Consider the following 12,614-nt stretch of genomic DNA (forward strand, 5'->3'; position numbering starts at 1 on the left):
TTAGTTCATTAAAAGTGCTTGATTCTTTGTTCTGTATAGATTTTGTAACATTTGTAATTTAGGTCAAGGGCCATTCAGAAATTAGTTGTGTGAATGGGGGTGACCGAATGTTCTTGAGTTGAATGTGAACATTGCTGTTAGGTTTAATTGAATGTACGTGAAAGCTAATCACTAGGAAAGTCCTTAAAAGTTAGTAACTAGACATGGGTGAATACGCTTTATTGCACTTTTTTAAAGGTATTAAAGGTACTAGACACAGGAAAACATACTGAGAAGCGCAGTGCTATTGCTGTGTAAATATATACCACTAGTAATGTGCTTTAGCTTTATATTACTGTGTGTTAATGTTAGAGCAGGAAAAAAGCCATCGATGAAGGAAGTGCGCTAAGATTACATTGTGTTTGTGGTATCCACATCACTGGCCTACTCTTGGCAGGTGCTAAGTGTTCAGCTGTCATACTTACCCTAAGGCTTCATTATGTTGAGCCAGTGACTGGAAAAACTATGCACAAAGTTTTTTTCTTACTTTGTAAATTACCTTGAAGTCATTGATTAGTCCTGCAATTGAAGTTCAGAAAGTGAATTTAAAATTCTATTTTAATTGTTCTACTTTCCTGCCTTTTCGGAAAGAATCTGAACCACACAGAACATCAAAGTCTAGTTATTGCATTTAATTGTATATTTTCCATGTTTGTGTTTTTGTGAGTTGTTCTTTAGCATTCTGTACTGTTACTGTCAGTATTTTCCTAAATGGAAAACTCTTTTTTTTTGGAAAACTTTTATTGTACTACCAAATAAAATGGCTACAAATATTTGAGTGTGTTCTGCAGCATAATAGGAACTTGCTGGCAATGCATTTTATAAAATATATCAAAGAGTGTTATATCAAGAATATACAATATATTATTCATGTTAGCTTTATTGTTTTGTGTTGCATATTTTTAATTTGTGTTGTTTAACTCATTCTTAATATAGGGTTCTGCTTATAGTACCCAGCCCACTGAAGCCTATAATCTCTTTTTGACCATGGCCATTGGTGATAGCCTAAAGTTATGGGACATTAGGACTTTACGGTAAGTGGGCATTTAAACTACCTTTTAGTAATGTAATATATATATATATATATATATATATATATGAATAGTGGCAACTGGCGTACTGACACTCGTGGGCAGTCGTGGCTTTGTCTCGAGAGAGGTAAATAAGGGTAGCGTGCGGTGTTGTGACTCATTTTGACCCATACAAGTTCTAGCACAAAGGTTGTATACCAAGCAAAGGTTGTGTACCAAGCAAAGTTTTCCGTGTCCAAACAGGACTTATACCATATTAGACTTATTCCAATGAGGACTTATACTGAGGTACCTCTGTATGTATAATGTCCTTTAGGACATTTCTTTGCAATAATTTTATAATAAATTTTTAATAAATAGAAACTTAAGACAAAGTAAAACATGGATAACAGTTTACACAAGGTATAACAATAAAAAAAAAACAACTGCACAAATCAGTTACCAATACAGTGAAATATGGATCTCAGAGTATTATCTTTGATGGTCATCAGTGTATGATCGAGGGTGAGCTTTTGCCTAAATACCCATTTTAATCCATTGCATTTCCCTAATAGAAGACCCACTTCTCCTATTGTGGGTTAATAACAGCTAGTGTCATTCAACACACATGTTTTGCGCCCAAACTAACCATTCACAAAAAATTCACATCTCATAACCACATTTGTTCGAAAAAAACTTTTTTTGTAAAAGATCACATGTAACCAATATTTAGTGTGGTCTACAGACGTTTTTAATGTGTATATATGAGGTCATTTTTACTGTTGAGTCCTTGGTGAGGTATGTAAATGCAATCATAGTACTTTAGATTACATTTCATTTAGAAGGTATCATTATACTTACACTGTGGTGGACATTGGTTTGATGCTGCCATATCATTTGGGATTTTAAGATTATGTGGTCCCTGAAAGAATGCCTTAAATATTTAAGAAGTACTATGTACTAATGTGTACATTCTTTGTTGAAACAGAGATTGAATGTAGTTAACCCATTTGTTAATACTTTATTCATAATTAAATGAAGCATTGCCTACCATTAATTCTTTTCTCTGTAATTTATAGTAGCAATTTTTAGACCTTGCAAGGAAATCTAATTTCTGAGCGGGAGCTGTACATTTTCTTATTGCATAGATTTTTACATAAGAGTTTCTACTTTTTGATATTAAAAAATGAGCAAAATGTGAGCACACAGTCATTGGAGTAGCTTTACCATACCCTGTTTCCCGAACTAGATATTCATAGTGTATTTTTCTTTCTGGCATCTCTGCCAATACCAAGGGAAATATTTCTAAAACCTTACTTTTATGTTTCACGCTGCTTGCAAACAACGGACTTGCACATTTGGAACTTTAATTTATTTCTAGGTTTTTCTGAATCAGTACCAAGAAAAGTAGACTGTTTTCAATTATTCTTTTTGCTACTAAGCAAAAAGCAGAAGCGTTGTTTGAATATCGTTTATGTTTTTTCTCTAATATTTATTACAGCTAAGATACATATTACAATATTATTACAATAGAGGTCTTTTTATTGAAGGTGTTGGATCAACATTTTTTATATGCGCTTTGGAATGCATTTACAAATGAGAACAGTAATGGTGATCTTTGTGAAATCAAGCTGTTCCAACAGTCAAGGAAGTGACAAAATTTCCCTGTTTCCTTACCTCTGCTTGCAGGAGGGATTTAGCAAAGACTTATGCAGAAGTTGAAAACCCTAGAGATCATTACATCTTCCAGTCAAATGGCCCAGAAAGGGCCTGCGTTATTGGGCTTTAAAAAATTTCAGCATGGCTTTATTCCAATATGAATCAATAGAAATGCTAAAACGACTTAAATCCAAACTATAGTTAAAAATCTGTAACCAAAAAGGTGATGTCCCTTCGTCATTTAAATAAAAAATACCTGCCAGGTTATGATTTTTTTTCAATACACTCACCTGTCCCCATTTGGTACTGGGTGCCACCATCTTTTTTTTTTCCTCTGGCCTTCTTTACTTTTGGCCATCTTGATTGGACCCCACCTGAACTGCCTCTTTTCCAGCGCTCCCTCTGGTGGTGGGCTTGGATACCTGCATGAACGAATGAGCGATGTACACACAGCATTGTTCTGTTCTATAGAGAAAGGAGAGGGGTGAACAAGCAAGTGGCACTCCACTGTCCTCTTCTCCATTGCCATATATATTATTTTGACTTATAGCAGTTCTTGTCTGTGGGTTGTTCATGGATCCCTCTTAGACTGCTGTACACATGTCAGAATCTCGCCCAAGACAAGTCATACGATTCTTATGGAGCGAGAATCATCTCACGTGTCTACAAAGCCTTACACATTTGCTTTATAAATACAGTAGAGCAGATAACTAAATAAGAATGTAGTATGTTTTTTAAAAAAAGGTCTCTAAGAATCTTTTAGCAGAGCACAGAATGCGGCGTGTAGTTTTTTTCCTAATGATATGTTTGAAAGCTGCATGCGGTCAAGGATGATGCATGAAGTGTGTGCGCTTGGAAAATTTGTTTCTAAAACAAGCTCCCAGTATCCAAATGACATTGTTTTGCAGAAAAGGTCTGACAATGAAAAAGACCATATTTGGCTGCTATGGGCAACAAGACTTTTCCCTGTGAGCACATACTTTGTTTCCAAAATGTGGGATACAAACCACAAATATACTAATTTCATATATTGGAAATGCCATACTTTGAGCCGCAGAATTTAAGGCATTCCCCATTGAAATTTAAGAACATTTTACATTTTCCCCCCAGCTTTGCAGTCTTAGAGAACATTAAAATGACTCTATCATAAATAAAGTAGTTACTGTGTTTTGCTTTAAAAGCTTTGTAAGTGTCTGGCCCCACACAATTATAGAGATTAGGAATTAGACACACTTATAGCATGCAGGACATGGCTCTGTGACTCAAAAGTATTGATGCCAAACACAGAAAAATAATTAATTGTTTTTAAGGGCCAGCCAGTGCAACTCTGATACATTTCTCCTGAGTTTGCTAACCCACTTTGAGTCCAAGGATCTCTGACAAACTGCATACTCACCAGACACCCCACAATCCTTTTTCCTACATCAAGTCACAGCTAATAAAATGAACGGACATTGCAGCGGTAATATTCTGGAGGTTTAATCTTGGCTAAAACATTTTATTGTATGTGGCTTCTGATGTGGGACTTGGGGGGTACTAGGGTTAGTGCAATGAAAGTACATCTACCTTTTAAGTCTATCTTACACAAGAGAGTAAATAGGAGAAGCCAAATGTTTGAATGAATTGGCATCTAGAACATTGCTATCAATTTAGTCAGATCCTAATGTCTGAAAATAGCAGTACTTTTTATCTGGAAGTTTGGGTGTAATAGTATGAATACTACATAACATTCACCTGTAAACAATATAGAAAGGTTTAGCAACTGTTTCTAGGAACATTTAAAAAAAAACTGAATTTTGAAAAAAAAATTTTAATATGAATTTGTAGACTTAGCCTTGTAGACAGACTTAGTAGTATGTGGCCTTCTCCAATTTAAAAATTATGATTTTTTTTTTTTGCAAAAAATCTGTTCTTGGATGATATGCAAATAATCATGGGAACCAAGGTACTTATGGCCCAGATTTATGAGCTTGTGGTTAAGATATAGTATAAGTAAATACTGTATCATTCATGTTTTATTAGATGTGAGTAATTAAATTTTGAGAACCAGAAAAAACAGAATTGGAAAACACTTGATACTTTACTATTACCATGGTATAGCACTTTTATATATTTTAATACACTTTTAAAACTTTTTAAATAATGCTAAAATTCATTTTGCTGGCTTTGATAGTTCAAACGTAATTATTTACATGCTTTCTATGTGCCTGTTCTTATTCATTTTGGTCACCAGTAGTTTCAGAAACAATTTGAAGGGAAGCAATATTAACACCCAAAAAAACACAATTCATAGATTATGGTCCCTCGCTTTCTACTAACACTTCCAACCACCATGCTTGCTAAACATTCCCAACTGTAAAATTGGCAGCCAGGACTTCCAAAATATTACAATTGCAATATTAGACCAGCATTCTCTACCTTTTTAACATTGGGGATCTCCATTAAATAACGTTCAGGTATTCATGGAAACCCCTGCTACTCTTACTATATTCACAACTCACAGTACAATAGTGTGGTGGTCATTAGGCACATCATTGGCACCAGTTAAACTGCCCTGGGGGATGCAAATTACTCATTTTTCATGGAACCCCTAGCAACCTCTGGAGAAACCCTGGTTGAGAAATACTGTTATAGACATATTGCATTGAAAATAAGAAACAACAATATCACCAAAAAAGCCTTGTTTGTCCTTCCAAAAAATATGTAGTAATTCTCATTTGAGGTGATGACAAAGTTATTGCCAATAGACCCACAACAGACAATTGAGATGGTTCATAAGGGTATGTAGGTAGGTCAAAAACTAAAAAGATGAAAGTAAAACTAAACTCAAGAGCAAAATTATATTATTATATTATAACATGTCTTATTTAATAGTCATGAATTTGATAATACCTAGAAATGCACCTACCCTGTTTGCCCTATAATAAGGCACTGTCTTATATTTTTTTGATTCTTGTAATACAGATCTTAAATCTTTTAGTTCTCCTTAATAATTAGGAATATGGTTATTACAGGCTTTGCAAATAGAAAATCCCTGCACTAAAATATACTTCAGGTTGTCGATGCCAAAATCTAAAATACTAACAGGGTGCTAATTATATTTGTTGCAGTTTTCCATGTTGTCACATCTGTATAGTATTAAAAAGAGGCATGTGTCTACATAAATTTGAAATAAGTTGCCATTTTCTTCCACAGATGCCTCCAATGAATATGTTTTGTGGGTTTAGGGAACTGTGTATTTGTTCCTTAAAGTGTTTCCTTAGGGAAATTGTTTTTTTCTGTTTGTAGCCTTTGGAAATGTTTGACCCACTTACAGAGACCCTGATGTTTTCCTGCAGCCACAGCTTGTTCTCTATGTTTTTCCAGCACAGTAAAACCCCACTGACTATAGAGAGAGAATTTGATAGATGGAAACATATCACTCTACTTTGTTTTAAAGGGCAGTCATCTTTAAAAATAAGCAGTCCTGCATGGTAGGGTCTATGTGTGGCCTCAAATATCATTAAATTAGTTTATTTTGTAAGTAGTATGCACATATCGTTAGGAATTTTAGGAATTACACAGTAACTGTGCTAGTGAGATTTTAGTAAAATGTGAGATGTGTTAAAAAGCACATGGAGACATGGTGAGGTTGATTTAGCATTGTTCACTCTAAACAATTATTTATGAGCTAGAAAAAAGCACATTTTTAAAATACACTTTCATATCTATCATTGGGTATTTTATAGTGAACACAAATTACCTTAGTACTTTGCAAATTGAACAGCCTCTGAATGTATTTAGTAAATCATTCTCAATGTGTGAATCATTATTCAAATACATTTTCTTGCACAACCATAGGCTTCACTCGAACCACTCGAGACTGTCTGATTCAAGGCAAAGTATCCAATATAAATAATATTTAATTATTCTTTAGGTAATCTGACTTAAGTAATTTGTTTCATAAAGTGATAAGGACACCAACAGGCTCCATAAATTTGCAGATGACTGGTTTTAAATTTAGAACTGTGTGCCTTGTTAAAGGAGAGAAACGTTAGTTGTACTAACCAGCCTATTAGTTTCTTAGAATTGTGAGGAAAAAACATCTGTTTTTGAATTAAAGAGGTTAGTTTTTTTTACTGAATAACTACTGAAAAAATGTTCTCATTTGTTGTACTGTTACAAAATAAACATTTTCTAGTGGTGATACTTTTACTTTAAGTCTTACTTGTCATCACTTCCAAGATGAATAGGAATTGAGTTTCTTCTACCAACCACTAATAGTTTTCATCTGAACTTATGTAAGCAGAAAATATCAGATTTAAAGTACTATGAACGTTGTTCATCATTTGCCAGTTTTTATTTTTGGAAGAGCTTTTTTTTTTAAAGCCTAATTTCCTAACCCTAATTGGTATTCAAGAAAAAGGGGAAACTGCAATGTTTTTATTCATAGAGTATTTAAGGAGTAGATATTAAGTATATTTTAATATCTTTTAAAGCATGATCTGTTTACTAATTGCTTATGCAATAACCTAACTGAGTCATGTCTGAATTGCAGACCGCATTATGCATGATATGTCGTGACATGTCTAGATTGTTTCTGATTTATTGTTTCTGGGTGAGTTTTAAACTGTGCCTGTAACACTTACATTTTTTCCCTAAAGATCATATTTGTAGACAGTAATAAATGTTAAACATTTGCTAGTAACAATGCTTTTGACCAGGAAGAGATTTTTAGAATGAAGTTGTTACATGTTAAATACAGTCATGGGAAAAAGAAAGTACTCCCTCTTTCATTTTTAAGGTATATGTATCAGGACATAATAAAATTGTGTCTTGTCTTTAGCAGGTTCTAAAGTTATTTAAATCTAACCTAAAGTGTAAAACAACACAAAACAGTTTCCACCATGTCAATATTTAACAAAAATTTAGTCAAATGAGAAAGCCATGTGTGAAAAACGTAATATACTCCATAATTCAATAGTTTGTAGAACCACCGTAAGCAACAATAACCTATGTATTCATTTTCTGTATGACTTTATCAGTCTTTTACAAGTTCCTTAAAGTTTGCGGTCATTCAGTTATACACAGCTCTATTAAGACAAAGCATTTCAATAAGTTTGAGGTCTGGAGTTTGATTGGGTCAATATAGCACCTTAATTTTTTCGTTTTCAGTCATCCTGTTGTATATTTGCTAGTGTGCTAGGGATCATTGTCCTGTTACATGTCAGCTGTCACGCAGATGATCTCTCATTTGACTCTAGAAGAATTAAGTAGAAAGAGACGTTTATGGCTGACTCAGTGACTGCCAGTTGCACAGGCTCTGTGGCTGCAAAACAACCCCAATCATCAACCATCCACCACTATGCCGGAGAAATTGTATGAGGTGTTTGTGCTGTTATGCTGTGCTTCATTTTCACCAAATGGTGCTTTACCAAAAAGTCATTGTTCCAGTAGCCTTGTGGTTTGTTCATATTAAACTTTGCAAACCTAAGCTGCGGTGCAATGTTCTTTTTGGAGAGAAGATACTTTATCCTGGCAATTCTTCCAAACAAGTCATTCTCGTTAAAGAGGAAGTAAACTCAAAAGTGCCCAAAACAAAAAAAATCACTTACCTTCAATCCCGCAGAGCAGTCGATCGGTCCGGAGGTTTCTTCCATCGGGTCCCATGTCGTTCCAGTATCTGTCTTTAAACCGGTGCTCCAAGCACCCCCATCTTCCCCTCTTGTTCTGGGTTCTTCTTCTACATCACCCGACGCAGGCACGAGATCGGGTGACGTAGTTTGGGAAAAAAATCTTGCCCATCTCACTGCGCATGCGTGAGATCTGCTTTTTTCCCCCCCTTTTGACTAAAGGTGCTTGGACATGTGCAGAAGGACCAAGAGCCTCCCGGGATGCATGATGCATAAGTTTAGGTACGCTTAAAGTCTTTTTCTAATTGGACTGTCATGAACTTTAACTATTACCATTCTAACTGAGGCCTTTGAACTGTGATGTAGCCCTTGGATTATTTTTTGCAATTTCTCTGGGCATTGCACAGTCTGACCTTGTTGTGAATTTGCTGGGAAGTCCACTCATAGAACAGTAGAGCAGCACAGCTCAGAGGTTAGCACTCTGGCCTCTGCAACACTGGGTCCCATAGCACGATTGAAGGAAAGCTAAGACTATTGGCAATTTCAAACATCCAATAATTTACATGCAAAAAGTGTTCCATTTTTTTGGCATGGAAATTTATTTTACATTGTAGCCTATAACTCTTAGGCATAACTCACCGATATTTAATAAATTTATTAATAAACTTTAAATAAAAAAACACAAAAATCTGAAAAAAAATAAAAAATAGTTAAACATGTAATATAACTGTACATAATCATGTATTTTATATATCTATATAAATATATATATATATATATATTCTATATATATATATATATATATGTATATTATATGATTTTTACTTTGTATTGGACTAACTTCAGCTATTTTGTATTGAATCCAATATAAAATTATTTGAATTTCCCGCCGATCCGCCCGCCCGCACCGATGCATGCACCAACGTCACCGGGAAACCCCAGAAATTATGGCTGCAATATGTGGCTGGAGATCAAAGGAGCAGGAGGTGTCCCCAGGACCTGCGTGGATGAGCAGGATGCCGGGGGACACAGACAGAACAAGGTAAGTTGTTTTTTTTTTAGTTTAACGCTACCCCAAGTGTGACTCGGGATTACAGCCTTTGGTACACTAAATCCACTCACACTCACAATCACACTCGGGATTACCGCTAGGGGAGTTAATGGGCCTGATTTATTAAAACTCTCCAAGGCTGAGGAGGATCCAGCAAACCTGGAATTATTTTCTAAAAGTCATTTGCTATTCGTTAGTAAATGTTTCCAGTCCTAGACCTGATCCATTCCAGGTTTGCTGGATCACCCAGCTTCACTGATGAAAGTGTATCCTCTCAAGCCTTGGAAAACTTTAATAAATTGGGCCCAAAATGTGTGTGATGTAAAGATAGGTTAGTTTTACCATACTTTATTTTAGTAGATCCGGGTAAAGCAGGCGGGTTCTTTATTGCATGAAAGACAATGCAATGGTATTGCTGCAATAAAACAACTTGTCTTTTAACAATTATTTACCAAAACTCACCCCTCTGTGCTCCTTTGCTGAGGTTGACATCTTCATCCAGTCCACTTCCTCCATCTTGATTGGTCAGGCTGCTACTTCCCAATAGCCAGTTATGTTGTGATCATACACTGAGCACATGAGCAGCTCAATGTATAGAGAAGACTGTTAGCAAGTTCAACATTTTTTTGAATTTTAGTTTTAGTTCCTCTTTAAGTTTTTGTAAACTCATTGATATATAAAAAATAAAAAAATAAATCAATTGTTTCAAGGGGGAGGAAGGACAGGATGGGAAACTGTGTGCCCCATCTGGGATCGGCCTACATCAAAAACCCTAAAAACGTGCATTAACCTAAACTGACATTAGTTTTTCTGTGCAAACTGTTCCTCCTATTCGGAAGTTTGATGTTATATATATTTATATTTATTTATATATATATATATATATATATATATTTTTTTTTTTTTTTTTTGCTAATTACTTTGTTCATACCAATGTTATTTTAGCAATCTAAAAGGATTGCAGTTACAGTAGTTGGTATGTTAAATTAAACAAAGCCACTTCCTCCAGCATCTGCTGATTCAATTATATACTGCATAATGATCTGTAAGACTAAACTAGTAATTTACTAAGTATGGATCACATCTTTCAAAATTCATAGACACCAAGATTTCTTAAACCCTTCTATATTACAACTTTAAGCCATCTCCATAAAATAAAGCATCCACAAAAATAACATTGTGGGATGATTAAACTTATTATGTAGACTATGAAATAACAGTACCATTAGAAAAATAAAAGCTTAGGGATTGACAAAAGTGTGACCATAAATTATATATGAATGCTATATAATTTTGTCAAATTTTTTTTGTAATACACATGTGAACAAACTACAGCCGTTCAGTGAATTCCAAAAGGCCAGAAGGTACATAATAAACATTTTGGCAGCATTTACACTTCTCCATTTCTAAGCATATATATTTTGCATTGTTAATTGATATTAACATACTGGGCCTGATTTATTAATTTTCTCCAATGCTGGAGAGGATACACTATCTTCAGTTAACCTGGGTGATCCAGCAATACTGGAATGGACTTCTTCAAAGTAATTTGCTAGCAAATGTTTTGAATCCTGGACCTGATCCATTCCTAGTTTGCTGGTTCACCCAGCTTCACTGATGAAAGTGTATCTTCTCCAGCCTTGGAAAGCTTCAATAAATCTGGCATCCTTAATGGAAGAACATTTGTGTTGAAACACAGTGCAAGTAATGTAGCCTAAAGAGCCATATGCTAGCTGTAATAAATATGCAAGCCATTATAATAATAATTGGTAATATGCTTAGGATGAACCTGTAGTTTACTCTTGCACATATATCAAAAACACTAAGGGGTTTATTTATAAAGCAGTGCATCTCACTTTCACTGAACCATTTCCTAGTGGAGTTATGCATAAATCTGTGATGTCAGCTCTAAAAATCATCATGTGGTATTATCACATATTGGATATTAAAGCATAACTACACTAAAAAAAAAAAAACTCTCTTACCCTAACGTCTACAGATCCCTCAATCCCTCTGGGGATCTCTCTCACCCAGTCCTGTTATCTGTCTTCGTCAAGGGAAGCGCCAGGCGCTGACATCTTCTTTCCTTCTCTTCCTGCTTCCGCCTATGTCAACCAATCTTGCACTGCACAGGTGTGAGATCAGGTGATGTAGCCTGGTGTAAAGGGAAAAAAGTGCCAATCTCAATTCGTATGCTTGGGATCGGCAATTTTCCCCTCCCATTGAAGAGAAAGCTCTTTCTTTCTTTGCAATATAAATATATACTATAAATGTAGAATCTCTTTTGCACTTTGCATTAACTCTCAAATCAAAATCATGTTTTTGTTTTACTCATCAGGTGTGTTCGTCATTTTGAAGGTCATGTGAACCGCTCCCTTCCCTGTAGTGTTGCAATCAGTCCTTGTGGGAGATTTATTGCATGTGGATCCGAAGACAGATGTGTAAGATGTGTATTAGTATTATATTGAACATTTTTTTTTCTTGTTTGCAACTGTTTCTTTTGTCACAACATTTTATTCCTTTAATATACTGAAAATATAGGTACAACAACAACTTATTGTACTTTATAGTTGGTTCAAAATTACAGAAAAAGAGAGGGCAGTACAGGTTATATTGGTTGATGAAGGTAAATGACATATGCTGTAAATAGTTCCTTAAACAAAATAACCCTTGGATCATTGGAAATAAGAAACTTGACTGTAATGGCAATGATGAAAGATATGTTATAGGATCAGTATGTAGGAGAAAACCTATAGGATTGTAGAAACAAAAGGAAATGTTGAAAAGTGAAAAAATAGAATGGAAGTATTTATAAAAAAAAAAAAAAAAGGTCCGAGTGTTGGAAAGGAAAGGTTAGAGGAAAATAGGATAATATATTTTTCTCCCCCTCTACGTTCAACCCCCTTTTTTCTGTCCTATAAAGGTAAGAGATCCCCAGAAATGAGGTTGACATTTTTTAATTGACCATTGTACCTGTTACCTAACAAACAACCTACTGGTAATGAGAGATGGTGATTTCCAAATATTGTTTGTTTTTTAGAAAGATGAAGGAAACAAACATATATTCATATTTGAATAAACATTTCACGTTTTCAGCTTTTAAAGATTTCAACTCAGATTTAAATACAGATTTTAAAAGTTTTTTAGATTTTTTTTTAGATAAATTTAGATTTTAGTAAAGAATGGTTCTGATCAGGTTAAGGTGCGTACACACTTCCAATTTTTATCGTTCAAAACGAACGA

The 12,614-nt window shown here is 34.7% G+C and overlaps 1 protein-coding gene across 1 annotated transcript in view; it reads left to right on the plus strand.

Annotated features, from left to right (window-relative positions):
• The window catches only part of WDR27 (WD repeat domain 27), a gene marked incomplete in the record, with an annotated part of 144,279 nt that overhangs the window by 72,065 nt on the left and 59,600 nt on the right, over positions 1–12,614 (plus strand). Inside the window, 2 exon segments of the mRNA XM_072410253.1 lie at positions 976–1,073; positions 11,710–11,812. Of these exon segments, the coding sequence (XP_072266354.1) occupies positions 976–1,073; positions 11,710–11,812 (201 nt within the window).

Source organism: Pyxicephalus adspersus, chromosome 4, assembly GCF_032062135.1.
Source record: "Pyxicephalus adspersus chromosome 4, UCB_Pads_2.0, whole genome shotgun sequence".
In the NCBI taxonomy this organism is placed as follows: domain Eukaryota; kingdom Metazoa; phylum Chordata; class Amphibia; order Anura; family Pyxicephalidae; genus Pyxicephalus; species Pyxicephalus adspersus.